This window comes from Eublepharis macularius, chromosome 12 (assembly GCF_028583425.1).
Source record: "Eublepharis macularius isolate TG4126 chromosome 12, MPM_Emac_v1.0, whole genome shotgun sequence".
In the NCBI taxonomy this organism is placed as follows: Eukaryota; Metazoa; Chordata; class Lepidosauria; order Squamata; family Eublepharidae; genus Eublepharis; species Eublepharis macularius.
In genome coordinates, this window is record NC_072801.1 from 64413084 (window position 1) to 64433044 (window position 19961).

Sequence of the window (19961 nt, forward strand, 5' to 3'; positions counted from 1 at the left end):
TAATACATTTATTATGTTGATATCCCACATGAATAAATATGCAATGTGATCTACTGATTTGGAGGGAGTGGATGAGAAGGGCCCTCAGAATGTGCTTTGCTCCAGACCCCAGCTTACCTTTCTGAGTCTCTGCTCAGTTCGTATAGAAAATTCAGATGTTTGTAACAGGATAACTGCATTCCTGTTCTTTCCACTATTTCTCCTTTCCACTATTTAAAAAAGTTGTTTGGGGGAATGTGGTCTTATCTCTGTTGATCACAACAGATTATACCTGAATGGATTTATTTGGATCTGCTTGATATACTCTCGAGCTATAGTTTGCCGTACAATAAAGATTGGTTGATGGTGAGTGGATTATATTCTAGGTCCCAGCACTGAAAACAGCTTTTGGATTTTAATCCCTTCCGATCCTAGGCTTAAACTGAAACTTTTATGAGCCAGGCAGGGCACATCAAAGCCTCAGGTACATTTTGAGGGATACCTTCAACTCCATTGACCCCGAAGCAGAAACCAGCTCTTCCTGTGGTAATGTTGTGCTACACAAATGTGTGGGTGGTTTGCATGGGTGGCTTGCACTCAAGGACAAACTTTGGGTTTCAGTTTATCCAGGGCTTTTTTTCTGGGAAAAGAGGTGGTAGAACTCAGTGGGTTGCCCTCAGAGAAAAATGGTCACATGGCTGGTGGCCCTGCCCCCTGATCTCCAGACAGAGGGGAGCTTAGATTGCCTTCCACGCTGAGCAGTGCACTGAGCAGTGCAGAGCAGGGCAATCTAAACTCCCCTCTGTCTGGAGATCAGAGGGCGGGGCCACCAGCCATGCGACCATTTTCAAGAGGTTCCAGAACTCCGTTCCCCCGTGTTCCCCCTGAAAAAAAGCCCTGAGTTTATCCTTCAAAATGTCACTGGCAATGCTCAGATTAGCAAGTAATTTGGGAGTGATGCTCTATGTGGAGGATTTGGGGGGAGGGAACTGTTCTAAACTAGCTTCAGAATTCTAGATGATTGTAGAATACTGTGAGGGAGGAGAGGACAGAGGAATGTTTTTTAATTATTATGCTACCTTGTTTTATATTTTTGATGTGATTATCTCTGAGCCTGTTTTACAGGGAGAGCAGAATATGAGTGCAATAAAATAAAATATTTTGTTATAATTATAATAAATTATATCGGAGCACCCTCACTCTCCTAGCTTTCTGCAAATGATGCAAAACTAAATTATTCAAAAAGGCTTTTGTATTGTAGGGAGGGGCTCTCAGATGCTTCGCTAATGAGTTAAGGACCGTAGACTTCACCACTATGTTGCCTTACATACTGTTGTCTTAAATATGCGCTCCTATGCTTCATGTGGTCTAATGTCAGCCCTAGAATTGCTTATGTTCTGTTTCAGCATTTCTCCAGCTCTGTATTGGATTCTTACTAATGCTATGTTTTTGTAAACTTGTGTTTATTTACCCTACGGCATTGTTTATGGAAATAGCCTTGAAATTGACTGTACTGGTCTCACACTTTGTAATCCGCCTTGAGTCTCAGTGAGAAAGGCAAACTATAAATGACATACATACATACATACATATATAAAAATGTAATAAATATAATTGTGAGTTTTTGGATAAGAGACAGGCAAAGGTTTTTAAACTTTTTAAAAAAATTATTTGTGCAAAGCAAAAAAAGAGAAAAGAACACAGAACAAAAGGACTGTAAATATCTAAAAATAAGTCTGTATGCAATTGTATCTTATATGTGATGCGTTCAAATGCTGATAAGATTATAAAGTCACTACTCAAGGAGAAGGAAGGAAGTCCCCCCCCCCTTCTTGGTTGCCAAGATTATAAAGTCCTCGATCCAGGGAATTATGGAAAGTGGGCTCTCATCTCTCCAGTGCTGTAGTACAAGTCTTTTAGCAACTGTAAGAGCATGGAGGGTCCATTTCCATTGACCATTTAAGCATATTTAAGATCCATGAATTTCAGAGAAAGGTAAGTACTTAGGAAAGGCATAAAATATTTTGGTGCCTGACACGGAAAACGCAAACAGTGTTGTGCCCCTGTAATGAACACAGGGCACAATCCTTGGGGAATTCTCCTCCCCAAGGCCCATTGCTCATTTTAATGGGGCTAGCACAGGAGATGATCCCTACGGGCTGCTCCCACGCTGGCTCCCACTCTGTTGTTCTTAGGAGCATCCAAATTCACCTCATGAGATGGGCCCCTTCACAGTAGGGGCTGCCTGTGCTCTTGCTTAACTCTTTCCTACTGAAATCTGTGGACTTTTGAAAGGGCTTAGGGCATTTTGATTCTATCTTGCCCAATTTGTGATTTTTTTAAACAGGACAAATTGCCCTTTCGCATATCTCAAAAATATCTAATGAGCAAACAGTTGAAACAAAACTTCCTTGTGACAGGAATTAGAAATTGGAGATAGGAAGATGAAGCCTTCTCTGGAATCTGCTGCTCAAAGCAACAGCTTCATGATCCTGCATGTTAAGGCCAGACCTCTCTTTGCAATACTTCCAATTGTCTGGTAACAAAGCAGCATCCCACCAGCACTTAACAGGTGGTCTTGGCAGGGCTTTTTTCAGCGGGGAACGCGGTGGAATGGAGTTCCGGCACCTCTAAAAAATGGTCACATGGCTCTTGGCCCCACCCTCTGATCTCCAGACAGAGGGGAGTTTAGATTGCCCTCCGCACTGCCGAGCGGCACAGAGGACAATCTAAACTCCCCTCTGTCTGGAGATCAGGGGGCAGGGCCACCGGCCATGTGACCATTTTCACCGAGGGCAATTTAAACTTTAAAAAACTCCCCCCCCCCGTTCCAGCTGACCCAAAGTGATGTCATTGTGCGGTCTTGAGTTCCACCACTGAGTTCCACCACCTCTTTTCCCAGAAAAAAAGCCCTGGGTCTTGGTATACCCCCATGGAATGTTCTATATTCTAGGGTCCCAAAATAACAATGATGACAATGACAATGACAACATTTGATTTATATACCTCTCTTCAGGACAACTTAATGCTCACTCAGAGCAGTTTACAAAGTGTGTCATTGTTATCCTCACAACAATCACCCTGTGAGGTGGGTGGGGCTGAGAGAGCTCTGAGAAGCTGTGACTGACTTAAAGCCACCCAGCTGGCTTCAAATGGAGAAGTGGGGAATCAAACTCAGTTCTCCAGATTAGAGTCCTGCCGTTCTTAACCACTACACCATACCACTACATCAAAATGATGAAAAGAGAATGTTAAATCACGATATCTTTTTAACAATGAGAGAGAGAAAAAGAGAGAGAGAGAGAGCATGCATCTGTTCTCCACGTAAAACTTAGATGATAGATATAGTAATTTTATTTAATCATTTGGCTGGCCAAATAATTTCCTTCTTGTATGTAAATACATTGTAAACCTCTTTGTCACCAAGCTTTGGCAATTCTCAGTAGGTGCCTGTTTGTCAGGTCCAGGTTTCTTGTGCTGTGAGGCGTGTCCAATCGCCACCTCGGGATGGTTTGCCTTTCTCACCTAGTGCTCCCCTCCTCCCTGGGGAGGTGGCCCATGATAGATATAATAAGCTCTTAGGAAGAAGCTGTTTGAAGAAGCTTCAGCAACAATCTGGGGTGACTCTCATAAGCAGGTAAGCAGCGGGGAACATTTGTCCAGGAGTGTGTAGGATCTAGACATGTTTTTCCTCTTCTCTGCTTAATTACAAGGAATCTCCATTTCTTTGCTCTGTGCGTATCTTGCTGAAGTGTATCTGTTCTCTGTTTGTGGCATAGGGAGTTCTGGAATGAATTATAGCTTGATCCACACATAGTATTAACAAAAAAATATTTATGATGCCACCTTTGGGGAGTTTTGGGCTTGAAACCTTCCAAGCTTGCTATCTGCTTGTAGATCAGAGGACAGGCTGCTCCTGTAGATTGGCAGGCAGGTTATTATGAGCCCTCATGCAAATATTTCTGCCAGCTCCCTTGAGAGGGAAGAGCCTAGAAATGGGCTGGGTGGTCAAGCTCTTGATTTATTTATAGTTCGCCTTTCTCACTCAGAGACTCAAGGCAGATGGTTAATATCTTATACTGCATTCAAAGCTTTGGGAGCTGATCTTGGCTGAACCATGGATTACAAAATAAATAATCTTGCAATCTCCACAGTTTTAAGCAGGAACAGATTAACAAGGAAGCCTTTGCCCAGGGTTGCTCTTCCAACAGGAACTCCATCCAAATGTCTCCTTTAAGTGCTTTACTTTATATAGTGGGAACAGTAGGCTAGTGAATGTCTTTCACTATAAATATGGCATTGTGACATTTTATTTGGCCTTTCTTTGGGTTACATTTATTTTACTTCATTTATACCTCGCTTTCCTCCTGAGTGGGGAACCAAAGCGGCTTACAATCCTTCTCCATGTTAACTTCACAACAACCCTCTGGGTTAGGTTAGGCTGAGCCTGTGACTGGTCCAAGATCACCAAGCCAGCAAACTTCCACGGCAGAGTGGGGATTTGAACCTGGATCTCCCACATCACAGCCTGACAATCTAACTACCACAGGAAGCTGGCTCTCTGCATAATCCTTGTTAATTAATCCAAGCATCTTCCATTAGTGGGCAGGTGATCAAGGGGCCCATGCACTGAAGCAAAGTTGCATGAAGGCATTTGTACGTCATATCAGTAGGCTTACCCTAGACAAACAGGCGGACACCGAGAGAGGTACTAATTTGGTACAGTGATCAAACAGCCAAGGAAAGTGGAGGAATTGTGAATAGGAATGGTGCTGGTACACTGATGTTTGGTGTTGTCTGAGTAATGACGCTGGACGGGGAAAGGTCTTCAGCCATCCAATATTAAGTCCTTTCTGTGCAGGTGACAATGGGGACTTGGAAACCGGCACTGCACATACTGCTGCTGCTTCTTTTGGGAGGATCCTATGTTACCTGTGAAGGTAAGAATCCACAGCTGCTCTCAAAGATTTCACACCAGTGTCCAGGGAAGTTGGCTATTAGCTTATTCTGCTCAAAGCCAGATGGCTTGCTGCTGTCGGCTGGTTGTTTGTTGCTGTGGGGCCAGAAACCTCAGGTCTCTTCCTGGGAGAACAGAAGAGTTCTCACTGAATTTTAGACGGAGGTTGCAGTTAATTGTATCTGTCCAAAGGAAACCCCCAAAGCCATGTAATACTTGAATTAGTTGTCATCTCACATAAATCCAGATAACAAAAGAAAAAGTTTTTTTAAAGCTTTTGTGAAGGAGATCTAGATATTTAAATATTCATATGTTTATATAAGAATGCAAGTTTCAAGAGAAATGTGAAATTTGTTAGAGAAAAAAGAAAGGAAGCCAAAATATCTACAGTCAGAATTGTGGGATAAGCAGGAGTTACTGGGACTAGCAAAGAGCTTCCCCTCTTACTTGGGGAGGGGGCTGCTGCATTCATGAGTCTCTTATATAGCCATCTTTTTCTCTCTCCTTTCCAGAGTGGTGCTATGACAAACCCAGCTGTGGTAAGCAAAACATTCATTCCCTCAGTTTCACATGCGGCCTCAAAGAAACTTCCCAACGTAGGAAGCGTAGGCAGTTATCTCATTGGGCCGATTAGACCAACGGGGCACAGAAAGGAAAGCAAGTTCCTTTAGGTGGCTTCCTAGGGAGAATTTTGATGACTCGGTCCACAAGTATCTCTGATCCTGCTAGAAGAGGGTGGTTGGTCTGGTGGCCCGGAGACTCTTTCAACCTAGCTGGCCTACCGACCCAAATGTAAGCACAAAGCTGAAGTTGAATTTTGATCCCTTGGTTGATTTGCGGTAGCAAGTTTTTTCCATTCCTGCTGTGGAATTCCCCCCCCCCCCAGCAAGGTGCCCTCATTTTCTTATCACCTGGTGTTATTATTGTCTTTAAGATGCTGCGCCAACCTGTTTGCCTGAGCTTTTACAAGCCTCTATCATCAATTGCTTTTTATTGGTGGTTGCATACACTGAGTTTATCTATGGCTGAAATCGCACATCTTGTTGTCAAGTGCCCAAGGGTTGAAATCCAGTTGTAAATCAGTCTTCCAGCATAGCCAATAATTGATTTAGAAATGTAAAACAAGTACATTTTAGAATTGTGGCCGTTTTCGCACTACTAACCTGCTTCCGTAACATTGTGAAATGTCGCGCAAAAAACACGGAAGATAGGATCTTCCCACTATCTTACAAGAAGACGCTATCTTCCGTGTTTTTTGCGTGACGTTTTGCAACGTTACAGAAGCAGGTTAGTAATGTGAAAACGGCCTGTGTTTTTTTTTTCACGTCTACATTGATAAGAGAGGAGCTGAAAAGTTCTTTAAATTGATATGTATGTTGTTTTTAGAAAAGATTTTCAAAATTTATCTTTTAGTAGTTGTAACTGAAGTTTAAGCTGCCTTGGAGACTTTTTACAGTAGAATGGTGGGACTTCGTTTTTTAAAAAAATACAGACATCAAGTTCAAATGTTCTGGCCTAGCTTGTGTAAGGAACAGAACTTTAAACTGCTCTATACCCCCCAAACCCTGGACTGCTCCAAATCATGTATCTGGACTTCAGCCTCAAAATATACATACCCCTGTTTGCCTCAGGTTCCTCTTTTGCTTATCCATGAAATGGCTGCCATTTGAGGCCATAGGCTTATTAAGGAAAGGGCCGCAGGGGAAATGGTTGCTAGACAACCACCCATTCAGTACTTCCTCTTGGAAGCACTAGAAGATACTTGTGTGGTTGCTCAGCAACTTGAGCTACCCACAGGGCTTCCCTGTTGCAATTACTGGTTTCTGTGAAGAAACCTCAGGGATTAATATTGCGGTGCTGGGCCTTGGGTCTTTTTGGAATGAGAAGAGCATGCCACTTCTATGTACAGCATCGAGATAATTATACAAGGACCCTTTGCTTGGCGACACTAGCTGTCAACTTCAGTTCATGATAGCGGCAGCTGTTGGTGGTGGGCATATACAGTCACTGAGACGGCAATTTTCTCAGAAGAATTAATTTAAATGCTTAAAAGCATTATTTTGTGTATGTGGCGCCACATGACTTAGGTAGCCACCACTTCTGCTCCAATGTGACCTAATTGTGCGTCTCCCAAACAGAATCAAAAGAGGACAACTGTCAAATTTGCATTTGGATCCTTCCCTTTAATGCTGTTGTTGCCGCTCCTTCATTGGCTCTGCCCTTTTTGTCTCTGCTTTCCTAGGGCCTCACACATGGTATTCCCTCGGTCAGTGCAGTGGTGCCTATCAGTCTCCCATCAACATTGAAACCAGGAAAGCCCTGCCTGGAACCCATTTGGGTCCGCTGAATTTTATTGGTTATGAAAACCGTATGCTTCCGAAATCTCTGACCAACACAGGGCACTATGGTAAGAAGGGACTATGAGAGGCCGCAAGGTAATGTGGTAGAGGGCGCTGGTGTCAGAATTAGGACATTGGCAGCTGGGTCCAGGTGCCTTAATGACCGCCTGCCTGTGGTCACTTGCCAGAAAAAGGGGCTGCTCTCTGATCCTTTTCAGGACCACCACTGCAGGTGGCAAGAGGGTGGTGTTGCAACTGCCAGCTTAACAAGGGTCATATGGCACAAGGAACCAGTGGGGCACCACCTCATCTTATCAGGCTTCTGAGTTTACTCCGGCTTCTCAGTCATAGCTTGAGTTCAAATGGAGCTGCTCTTGGACTGCCTGCCTACGTACCTCACTGCCGGCTCTTGTTTGAAGGCTTGTCTATCCTGCCTGGTTGGTATGTGTTTTCCTTCAGACCTCCAGCTTCCTATGTGCCCCCTCCCAGGCCAGCCTTGATACTAGAGTGATCAGAGGTAATGTAGAGAACAGGGACCTAAGATGGCAAACATACTACATAATAGTTCAGTTCTCCTTGGACAGATGACCATTCTGTGGTGGAGTGGTATACAAGTTGTGCTGTGAGGAGAGGAATCACATGACTGTCATGACTACAGTTGCCATGGTGGTAAGAGACCATGGTGGTAGGTTGAGTGTGCATGAGTGTCCTGGCCCTGCCCCTCACCTCCACATGAGTCGTTTGCATGATATGAACATGCAGAGGAAGTGCCTGCACATATTCCTCCCTCCCTGCGATCAGCGATGCTTCCTTCTGAACTTTGCTTATCAAAGAGACAGAGTGTGTGCTTCCCCTACATGTTCACACTCTGCAGACAACTTGATGATCACACAGAGGTGAGGGGTGAGGCCAGCCCCTCCTGCGCTCTCTCCCTCCCCACAAGGTGAGTCAGCACACCGAGGGGTTGTCTGAACAGGCCTTATCTGTACAGTGTACACTTGATTTTTCTGTATACATGCTTATGCCCAATACACAGAGCTGAATGTGTGATTTAAAATCCCATGTTTATTCAGGTACTGGTACTCATTTTCAATTGTAAAGGAAATTAGTGTTGGCTGTTTCTTGCAAATAGATGTATGCACATACGTCCAAGTCGTATGGTAACATTTGCTGTAGCATATGAACAGGGCTGCATCGCACACCCTATGAGGTCCAGCTAGGCTTCCCAGTTGCCATCGGTGGCAGGGAATCTCCCAAAGGCTTACCCCATTGGCTGCCAATCACTGGCGATTGGAGGGAGGTGGCAAGGCCCCAGGAGATTGTCTGTCACTGGCAGGCAACCCGGGAAAGAATGCACTGGTTTACTCCCAGTAGGGTGTGACAACGTCATTTCCTGAAGTGATCTTGTCGCGCCAGCTGTGGGCATCCTTCTGCGCTTTGCTGGGACCGGTTTTAGCCCCAAACCGGCTGAATTTGCCCTGCGCAAAGCACAGGAGCCTGCCCATGGCTGGTGTGATGATGTTACTTCCCAGAAGTGACGTCATCATGCAAGCACCAGGAAAAGAAGCATGCACAAGGTTCGAGGTAAGTGTCAGGGTGTCCCCCTCCCTCACTGGAAGGATATAGGGTCCTGGCAACCTTAAGTCCAGCTCAATAAAAGAAGGAAGTGAAAGTCTGCTTAGGACTGGGGCCTTGAATCTGCCTTTGGTGACACCAGTTTCTGACAGTGGGGAGAGGGGTAAGGTTCCTTTCCCAATAGTATTCCTGATGGTTCCATAGAATTAATGCATGCAGTCCTCTATCAACCTCTTATGTCTGTGTAGTTCCTAGGTGAGTGGTGGGCGCCCTGGCTCCTACCTGGTTTGTCTTCTTTCGCTCATGTACGCACGCCCCCGGGCCTGCGCGATGACATCACTTCCAGGAAGTGACGTCATCACACAGGCCGTGGCTGTACCCAGGAGCACTCCTGTGCTCCACGGGGGGGGGGTGGATATTGGCCTGGATCAGGCTCAAATCGGCTGAAATGGGCCACTGCAGAGCGTGGGAGCATTCCCATGCTCCGCAGTGGCCCGATCTGAGCTGATTTGCTTACTTGGCTGGCAGAAGCATGCAGTGCCGCCTGGGAGCACGCCCCTAGGAGGCCCATGCCTCCCCCATCAGCCAGGTAAGTGGGAGCAGGGGATGGAGGGTGGGAGTGAGGGATCCCCCACCTCCAGTGGGGGACTGGCAACCCTAGTAGTTCCGCTGCTGGGTTTCATTTCTTAGCCATGAGTATGACACTATGATTATGGGACACAGAGTGAGGTGACATAGGAGAGGGGCAATGGCTCAGAATAGAGCACTGGCTTGGCATGCAGAAGGGCCCAGGTCCAATTTCCACTTAAAAGGAATAGGTTGTAGGGCCTCTACCTGAGACCCTGGAAAGCCACTGCCAATCTGAGAAGACAATGGCCGATTCCACATGGCTTACCTAAAGCCATGTGTAAGCCACATGGCTTACATGCGCTACGTTGTGGATCATGCCGGGAAAAACGCCGGGAAAAACGCGAAATATTGCATTTTCTCGCACGAGTTTTGTGTGATGTCACGCAAAACTTGTGCGAGAAAATGCGATATTTCGCATTTTTCCCGGCATGATCCGCAACGTAGCGCAATGTCCCGGCTTCAGGTAAGCCATGGCCGTCGTCACACGGGCTTTTATTTAGCGCTAAAATGGCGCTATTTCCCGGCAAACACCCACCTTATTCCAACACTGTAGCGATTTTCTCTTTTCTGCTTTGTGCTTGATAGTCGCGCTATTTTCTGCCTCAGTGTGAATGCCTCACATCGATGTATTTCGCCTCACAACGTCCTATGCCCTCCCTTCAATCCCAGAATCCATTTCTTCCTGCGACTCCCCTTTTTTTATTTTATTATGTCCTTATAATGCCATAACGACATAACACAATGCAAACTTTCTGCTGAAGTAAAAATGACTCAATCGCCATGGCAGAGTCGTCAGCGATGGGGATCACCTCAGACAGGGAGTTTTCTGCCGGCAAAGGGCTATTTATATAATTTCAAAGTTGGTAAAACAAAAGGTTCGTGATGTTTTGCTCTAACGGAATGTTTATATGCTGTTATTCCGTTATAGCGGAATTAAACGCCAGAAAAATAAAAAAAGGGGGGGAGGAGCTGCTTCTGCGCGGTTAGAGAGAACAGAACAGAGTGCTTCGGTGTGGACAGCTGGTGGCGCGAAGAGCCGTTAGGTGACCCAAAGAAACGTTACTGTGCCGATAGCAGGTAGGACGCTATATGCTGTAAATTTAATGGAAGAGATGTCCGTGTGACGACGGCCCATGTGGAATCGGCCAATATTTGATGAGCCGATGGTCTGATTCAGTGTAAGGCAGATTCATGTGTAAACTGTCTATTACATGCACAGGTCTCCATCTCTCTCATTTTTATCCTCCTGTTCCAAAAAAACCAATCTGTGTAGTCAAATTAATTGTAAATTAATTGCTGTGTAATCAAATTAATCTAAAATGCAGCTAAAGCTGTACTTCAATAAGACCTTGATTGTAAGGATGGTAAAACTTGTTGTATGTTCGCTGTTAACAACTTCAAGAGGCTTAAAAATAAGCTCTGGGATTATTAAAGGTCTCTGTGTAGCTTCTTGAACACAAGTACTTTAAATAACAGCCTTTTCTAAACACCTGCAGGCGAGGGTAGGCCTCTCTCAGCAAAGCAAACATGCGTCAGAGAAGCCTGGCTGGGCAAATGTGAGGGGATGGGTTTGGGAAGAGGAGCGGAGGAAAAGGAGGGAGGAGGGTTAATCAGTCTTTCCCAGTTTCTCACTTCTTCTCTTCCAATCCCATTTTTCTGAGCCACTTTTTAGATATTCAGTAGGGAATTCCAGATCTTCCCATAAACATCTTTTTTGGACCTCACTGTGCCGTTTTGGCTGTGTGTATCGTCTCTAAGAATGAAACTGGTCTCAGGCTATCTGGGCAATGCTTTGTTCCCAGTTCCATTTTAGAGACATGATGCTACACCGGATAAGTTCTTCTCCTTGGGAGAAATTTAGACATTTTTCCCCTTTTCAATAAAAGCTCATGAAAACACGTCCTTGTTCTTCTGTTACACTTTGGGTTTATTGCAGCTGAAGTTGAAATGAGGAGTGGAGCTGCTATCTTCGGGAAAGGGCTTCCGGCGACGTATTACCTAAAGTCGTTCCACTTCCACTGGGGCAAACACAACAAGCCAGGATCAGAGCATGCCGTCGACGGCAAACGCTATGACATAGAAGTAAGTTGTGCAAACAATAGGTGGAAGCAACAAAGGGAGTAAAAGGGGAACACTAGGATTTAGGAACTGAAGGGGTGGAGCTGGGATGTCAGTACAGCAGAGGACTGCCAACTGTGGGTTGGGACTGGTTCCTTGAGATGGGGGGCGTGGATCTTGGGGAGGGCAGAGCCTGATGGCACGGGAGGAGAACATGGCACTAGAGTGTTACACTCTCTTCCAGCTTGGTGCTGATCCTCCAATCATGTACATCGTTACTCGCAGGCATCATGGAATGGCCCTTCGTAGGTCTTCCATGCCGACAACATCCCAAGACCTCTGTGCAGCGTCTTCATCTAAAACTCACTCACCCTATGTGGCGCTCACTCTATGTTGCTTCTCCTTTGCCTTTTACTTAATCTTTTTACCTTGAGATTACTGAATCTACATCCCACCTAGGGTTGCTGGTCCCCTGCTGGGGGCAGGGGATCCCCCACTTCCACCCTCTATCCCCCGCCCACACTTACCTGGCTGGTGGGGGGGAAAGCAGGGGAAAGCGCCTCCCAAGGTGCACTCTTGGGCGGTGTGGCATGCTCCTCCATGCCCCAGAGGGCCGATTTTGGCTTGAAACGGGCCCAATTTGGCCCCAAATGAGCTGAAATCAGCCTGCTGCAGAACGCACGAGCACTCCACCCTGACAGCTCTCTTGTGCTCCACAGTGGTATGATTCAGCACCAAACGGGCCCAAATTGGCCCACTGTGGAACACAGGAGTGCTCCCAGGAGCAACACGTGACTTATGCAATGACATCATTTCCTGGAAGTGACGTCATCACGTAGCCCGGGAGTGCCCGCATGTGAGGACGTCACCAAAGTGAGTGCCAGATCTCTCTTGCCAGGAGACCTGGCAACCCTAATCCCACCTCTTCTTTGTAAACTCCAAGTGCAAGTAGTGCCGCATTCTTCCCATGGAGCTAGAGGCCTGGGCATCCTCTTCCTTTCAGCAGTTAGAATGTTTGCAGACAGATGACATCACAGCAGCCCAGCCAATCAGAAGCATACAGGAAGACGAAAGACAACATCCAGTTTTTAGATGAATCTTCCATGGGCTTAAGATATGTTATTTTTAAAAACATTTTAAAAAAATTATCAGCCACCTTTCCAGACATAAAGCACAACTTACAATATTGTTAAGAGTTTCCCATTTTTCCCTTGGGTGAGAAATCTAGGGATAGCACTTTTTTGGATAAGAGAAATTTATTTATTTAATTTTACTCCCTTTGTGCCCTGCCTTTCTCCCCAGTGGGAACTCAAAGCAACTTACATCATTCTCTTGTCCTCCATTCTTTCCTCACAACAACCCTGTACTAGTCTGTCATTCTAGCCACTACACCACAGTGGCACAATGGAGATTTACTATGTCTCTGTAATCATCATTGTTATACTATCTACAATAGTAAAATGGTAGCATAATGATGCCCCCACACTATATATGGGTTTCAACGTGCTGATAGCTGGTTAAATGGGGGGAGGGAGATTAGAAAATTAGCTTGCTCAGACTCTGAAGTGGTTATAAAATCCTGAACGGGGAGGGATTTGAGTTGTGTGCAGGGCTTTTTTTCAGCGGGAACACAGTGGAATGGAGTTCTGGAACCTCTTGAAAATGGTCACATGGCTGGTGGCCCCGCCCCGTGATCTCCAGACAGAGGAGAGTTTAGATTGCCCTCCGCGCCGCTTCTCCAAGGGCAACCCACTGAGTTCCACCACCTCTTTTCCCAGAAAAAAAGCCCTGAGTCAGTGTTCCCGCTAATGTGAGCACGTGAGCAATCGCTCACAGATTCTGACTCCTCTGCTCACAGCTTCTCAGATGTAGCTCACAGATACTAACCCTCAGGTGGCCCCGCCCTCCCAGTCAGCCAGCATCTGCAGGTGGGCCCTATAGGGATGGAGCAGGGATGGAGCCTCATCCCACTTCTCTCCTCCCTTCCTGGCTGTGGCTGGTTTGGCCCCCAGGGTGGTGCCAGAGAGCGCCTCCAGCCACTGCTGGCTCTCTAGCTGGGGAACAGAGCAGAGCTGAGTGATCGGGTCTGGCCTGACCCATGCAGCCTGAAATTGCTAGGATCCCCTCAGCCCCAGAGAGCAGAGGAGAGGAGGTAGCGCCTCATCCACCACCATGGTGAAAGCGTCATTTAACTTGACCTTGGCGCAGAAGGAGGCTGAAGAAGTAAGCACTGACTCACAAAAGCTCATCTTGAAATAAACATGCTAGTCTTTAAGGTGCCATTGCGTGTCTGCTTTATTTTGCAGCAACAGACTAATACAACTACCCCTTTGTAATCAGCATGGACACATCCATTTTTATACAGAAGTATACTCTGATTTTTGTGGCCGTTTCGCCTAATGGCTTTTATTTGTTTCGGCTCACAAAGTAGATTTTTAGCTCACAACACTGCAAAGCTTAGAGGGAACATTGCCCTGAGTGTGTGTATAAGTGAGAAATTTCAAATTGTTTGCGTCTCCATTCCACCCTGCCATCTTTCTCAGGTTCCCGGTTTGTTCCTACTAATAGACTTTACCGTGAAGTCCTGTTATGAAGATAATGCAAACAGCCCACCTATAGAGAAGGTTGGGATTCCCTCTCCCCAAAGTCCTGATCAGGAGTGAGCGTGCTTACTGCTGTTGAGAGCAGTTTAAGAGTCAGAGGGAGAGGAAACGGAGGAGCTGGAGAAACTGGCCTGCTCAAACCTTGGAGGAGCAGGCCAGTTGAAAAAGCTGTTAGGCTTTTCACCTAATTTCTTTCTTTGTTCCTCGTGAGGTTGCCTGTGAGGGCATTCACGTGCTAATTATGTCCTTTTGTTCTGCATGGCTGTAAAACCTTTGCAGTTTCAAGGGGAAAAAAACTTTGCAGTTTAAAACTCTTTACTTCTAGATTCAGCAACTTTTTTGCTTCTTAGATTCAACTATGGGCTTTTCTTTGGCCCTGAGGAATTTATTCAAGACTGGGCCCATAACCCTGTTAGGATTATATATATATATATATATTTAGTTTGGTTTAGTTTAGTAACTTAGCAGAGTAACATAGCAGAGCAATTTAGTCAGAAGCATTTAAACCTTTACAAACGTGCATTAATTAATCCTCAGACAAAATTCATAGAAAGATAGAACTTACAGTTTATTGTAGCAGATTTCTTCCATAGCAATATCTTCTGGTAATAAGAAGGGAAAGATCCTAATCTAAAGAGTTACATTCCCTAGTCTATGCCACGGCCTGAAACTAGGAAGCGAGGCTAGAAGTGGGTCTGTGGACAAAAAGAAGGGCTCCATTAGGAGCATGGTGGCTTTACATCATTTCTCTTGGGAGAGCATGAGGGAAGGTGTGAAATCTCCCAAGAGGCACAGAGGCAAGAGAGGAGGAGTCAGTAGGCGTTCCCAATTTAGACAAGAGAGTGGCAGATTGCTAGACTTATACATTACATTCAAAGAGACATGCAGCACCCCCCAGGGTCCAAAGGCAGGCTGAGTCGCCTATTCCAACAATCTGAGTTGGAGATAAAGTTCCTAATCAGTTCTTCACAGAGAGCAAGGGGATCCAAAAGATACATCAGTTCCAGCCCGTTTCCAGCTGCTCCTTTTTCAACTGCTCCATTTTCTCATGCATTATAACACACCCTCCAGAAGACTGTGTTCAGACCCCACCCTGCAAATCAATCACCCATTCAGGAAAACATCACACAACAGAGCTCTTTGCAAGCCCATAACCAGAAATTATGTGGTACAGGGAACGAAGGGAATCACTGAAGAAGATGGATCTTGTATCTGAAGCGATTTAATTGTGCCAGATTTTGCTGCAGTTGGTCTGTATGAGATATATATTTAATGCTTCTGTTATTTATATATATATATTTATTATTATTTATTTTATTTATTATTTATATATATAAGGTAGCTGCCTTGCTAGCTACCTTACTGAGAATGCAGGATATAAATATTTTTAAGAATTAAAAAAATGAATTAAAATGAAATTGAAAAAATAAGGGCTTAGCCCTTGTCCTTTTATCCTATTGGCTTTGAGTGTAGCAACCTCGGACCACACCAATGGAAGAAAGAAGCAAGTTTATTTTTCTGAAATGACCAATTGACTAGATATGAATAGAGCCAGTTTGGTGTAGTGATTAAGAGCAGACTCAACAAAAGCCCTCGTTCCCACACTATTAACAATATCTCAGAAAGTTTACTACAATTAAAGTGCTCTGTGCTCAAAGTGCTTTCTATTAGCAAACATAACAAAAGTTAGTACTCAGTAATACACTTAATCAATCCTCAATACATCTTCCATTCCTTTAAATCAATAGTATCGAAAATAATTTCATTCAAGCGTCTAAAGCATTCTGTTCATGTTTCCACCCATATTTCCGTTCCTCATATAATGAATGGGAGACCATGAACACAGACAGTGGTTCAGCCGAATAATGACTCTTTCTTGAAGTTCTGTGCAGAGCCCAAAATATATACAGCTCAACAAACGGCTAGCTGGGGTTTGTTTCGCATGTAGTTGCTTCCTCAGGAGCAAAAGGAATTATTGAACCGTTGTCTCCAGTCATACAATTACAGGTACATTATCTGTGAATCGCTCCCTTCATATGTCGGATGCCATGACCACAATGGGGTCAATTAAGAGCGGCAGGACTCTAATCTGGAGAACCGGATTTGATTCCCCACTCCTCTGCTTGAAGCCAGCTGGGTGACCTTGGGTCATTCACAACTCTCTAGAGCTCTCTCAGCCCCACTCACCTCACAGGGTGATTGTTGTGGCGACAATAACAACATACTTCGTAAACTGCTCTGAATGGGTGTTAAGTTGTCCCGAAAGTCGGTATATAAATGGAATGTTACTATTATTGTTAATATTGCCTCCCTGGCATCCCTTATATCTCCAGAAGTAAAAGAGCTGGGGTCTTTTTTAAAGGAAAGCTTAAAAATTCAGAGGGGCAGCCTGGAAGATCCCTGAGAGGGGCCAGACCCCTACATTATTCCTCTGGCTATGGCACTGTTGCCTTGAGGAAATACCAGCTGATCATCAGACTAGGAACCAGCAAACTGCTTAAAGCAGAATGTTCACTCAGCATTATCGTTTAGCCTTCCAAACAGAGACTAGCCAACAGGTGAGTTTTATGGCACGGCAGGAAGGTAAATCGGGGTCTCCTAAAAGGAACTCAAGAACCCTCCTATTGTCTTACACCATCATAACATAGGAATCTTGTTCTCCCTCTCCTCTCCCTCTCTCTCTTTCTTCCTTTTGTACCAGCTACACATAGTTCACACCAAAAACAACATGAGTTCTGAAGAAGCAAGAAAGGACCCCGAAGGATTTGCTGTCTTGGGATTCTTCTTACAGGTGGGAAACTTGGTGTCCGAAAGGTGTGTTTGAATGGTTGGAAAATCTGAATGATTGTCAAAGGCCATAATATTACATGAGTCCCCCTCCAATGCCATGGTGGGTAATTTGGCTTTTATTCTAAAAAGTGTAGAGCAAGACATCTTGAGAGATCATTCTAAAGCATAATTCATGCCCTTTTCATTTGCTTTCCCATAGGGAGATAATGGTGCTTCAAAAATTGATGCATGGAAGACTCTGGCCGATCGGCTGGAATTAATTCCAGAGAAGGGTGAGCCTCCCCCTCCCAACCCCCCAAATGCTCTAGAATATGAGGCAGATTCCTACCAAGTCTTTTAACCATTTCTCCCATCTCTGTTACCTTTCTCCAGGGGATTCTGTACTCCTGGCTGGAGAGTTCTCCATGGGAGGGTTACTGAGTAAAGCAGTTGTCAACAACTATTTTCGCTACCGTGGCTCCCTCACCACTCCAGACTGCAACGAATCTGTGATCTGGACCGTGTTCCCTGAACCCATCTCGATAACTCACAAAGTGGTGAGTGCTTAACATTGACCAAGTCGAGGAGGGGGCAGCTGGAGGGCAGAGGTCATTAAAGTCTCCGAAAGGAAGTTGGGAACCTTGGCCATTTCCACACGGCTCCCAGCTGCTCGTAACAAGTTGGAAGATCGCCCAAAAACCGCAGAAGATCACGTTTTCTCGCGTGAGATTTGCACAACCTCACGTGACGTCGCACAAATCTCGCACGAGAAAACGCGATCTTTCGCGTTTTTTGCGCGATCTTCCGGCTTGTTACGAGCAGCGGGGAGCCGTGTGGAAACGGCCCATGTGTGTCAGAACAGGGTGTGATCTAAAAGCAGAAACTTTTGAGATTTTTGGGAAGAACATTAGATCTGTGAAGACATGGACCACAGGATTGCTGCTGAAAACCAGAAGCCCCTCATCCAGATCCCAGTTCTTCCCTCTGTTATTAACTCAAGATTACAGCCCAGAGTTCCTTGCCACTGAACAAAGAATTGGAGCGTATCATCTCTGTTCAATTGTTGCCTAGACAGTTCAGTGATGTTCTCCATCACCTAGGACTTGACCCAAAACAGTGTAGGTCCTCTTGGAGGGCAGAATCCCCTGAATGTGAGGGTGTATAATATGCTGTGGTCCAAAGTTTATTTTGGTATGCCGAGCTTATCTCCATAGCTGCAGTTTGATGCACAAACAGGAATTAAGAATTGGGAACGGGGAACCAACTTCAGCCTCCTGTACCGTTTGAGTGCTTCCCAGAATTCTGGGAGAGAGGAATCAGGGAACTTTGAGGAGTTTTGTACACCCAAGCCTGTCACAAATAATGCCGTTGTGTTAGTAGAAAAGAGCAAGTGTCCAGTAGCACCTATTAACAACATTTGTGGTAGGGTATGAGCTTTTGTGAGTCACAGGTTACTTCAGATCTGAAGAAGTGAGCTGTGACTCATGAAAGCTCATACCTTACCACAAATTTTGTTAGTCTTATAGGTGCAACTGGACTCTTGCTCTTTTCTACTACTACAGACAAGCTAACATGGCTACCCATCTTGCTCTACCTCCATGGAATGCCTTTGTGTGGCACTCTGGCCAGCGAGGGCCCCTCCTAGTGGTCAGAAAAGTTTCCCTACTGTTGGGAAGACTGAAATGAATCCTGGGGTCCTGGTATTACTGCTTTACTTTAGAGATTAGAAGAACACAGTCCTTTAGTTTACACAGGCTTTCTGGGCTTCTGTCCACAGCCACTTTTCCTTTCCTAATGGTATCTCCCCATCCCTCATTTCTTCCTTGTTTTCCAGGTGAAAAAATTCATTGACTCACTCTATTTTACCACTAAAGCAGAAGGCAGAAGGATGCAGGACAATTTCCGTCCAGTGCAGCCAATAAAGAAGCAAAAGGTCTTTTACTTCGAGGAATCAAAACACTCTAATGATCTGACCTCATCTGGACGTTTTGGCAAGCAGGGGGGCACTGTGGCTAGCAATCACTAACAGAGTCCCTCTGTCTGGATGATCCAACTTAAAACCAAAGTTCCCTCCCTCTCTCCCCCTTTCCAATATCAGTACTTTTCATACACTAAACTTCCATCAGCGGATAGTGTCCTTTCATCTTTTTTGGGTGCTAATAACTGGTATGATCCAATGTTTAACAATTAAAGTGCCGTTATCTCTCGGAAGACTTATATTTATTCAATCTGTAATCACATTCATTAGATACAAACTTGTGGTTTTTCCAGCCCAAGCGCAACCATATTGTGGTACTTTTCAGGAATCAAACTCAGAACAGGGAGGCATTTTGGAAAGCTGCATGCTTGTCGCTCTGCACACAGAAGTGGAGCAATTCCTGATCTCCACTCCCCGCAATTGAGGAAGACAGCTCCCTTGCTTTTGCTGTGCATGGGCTGAAACTACAAACATGCAAAAAGTTGCTTGCATTTAATCAAAATGAATTCTTGTTGTCTTTGCATGAAGAGTCGTCATCTTTCCTTCCCAGATTACCTCTTTTTACCATGGAGAAGAGAATGATCTCCTGCCTAGACAGCAAATCAGAGGAGAATTCTGGGATAGACTCAGGGGCCATTTCCACATGGCTTACCTGTGCCTGTATCGTCCTGGTAGATCACACAAAAAACGCGGAAGATCGCGTTTTCTCGCACGAGATTTGCGCGATGTCACGCGACGTTGCGCAAATCTCACGTGAGGAAACGCGATCTTCCACGGTTTTTGCACGATCTACCGGGACATTACAGGCACAGGTAAGCCGTGTGGAAACGGCCAGGGCTTTTTTTCTGGGAAAAGGTGGTGGAACTCAGTGGGTTGCTCTCAGAGAAAATGGTCACATGGCTGGTGGCCCCGCCCCCTGACCTTCAGACAGAGGGGAGTTGAGATTGCCCTCCACGCCGCTCAGCGGTGCGGAGGGCAATATAAAATCCCCTCTGTCTGGAGATCAGGGGGTGGGGCCACCAGCCATGTGACCATTTTCAAGAGGTTCTGGAACTCCATTCCACCATGTTTCT

General features: G+C 45.4%; 1 protein-coding gene across 1 annotated transcript; it reads left to right on the forward strand.

The window, feature by feature from the left end:
* Nucleotides 1-3556: 3556 nt before the first annotated feature.
* On the forward strand, nt 3557-19114 carry LOC129338757 (carbonic anhydrase 4-like). Its single transcript, XM_054993224.1, has 9 exons — nt 3557-3616; nt 4841-4919; nt 5449-5475; nt 7179-7343; nt 11417-11562; nt 16843-16932; nt 17131-17203; nt 17304-17467; nt 18745-19114. Exons 2-9 carry the CDS (start codon nt 4847-4849, stop codon nt 18934-18936), a joined length of 930 nt encoding a protein of 309 aa, XP_054849199.1. The 5' UTR covers nt 3557-3616; nt 4841-4846; the 3' UTR covers nt 18937-19114.
* The last annotated feature ends 847 nt before the right edge of the window (nt 19115-19961 follow it).

What these genes read in the sequence shown, in the direction of transcription:
- LOC129338757 (XM_054993224.1), top strand. Translation starts at nt 4,847, where the DNA reads ATGGGGACTTGGAAACCGGCACTGCACATACTGCTGCTGCTTCTTTTG. An exon ending in GACCAACACAGGGCACTATG is followed by an intron (nt 7,344 to 11,416) that starts GTAAGAAGGGAC and finishes GGTTTATTGCAG; the next exon opens with CTGAAGTTGAAATGAGGAGT. An exon ending in TCTTGGGATTCTTCTTACAG is followed by an intron (nt 16,933 to 17,130) that starts GTGGGAAACTTG and finishes GCTTTCCCATAG; the next exon opens with GGAGATAATGGTGCTTCAAA.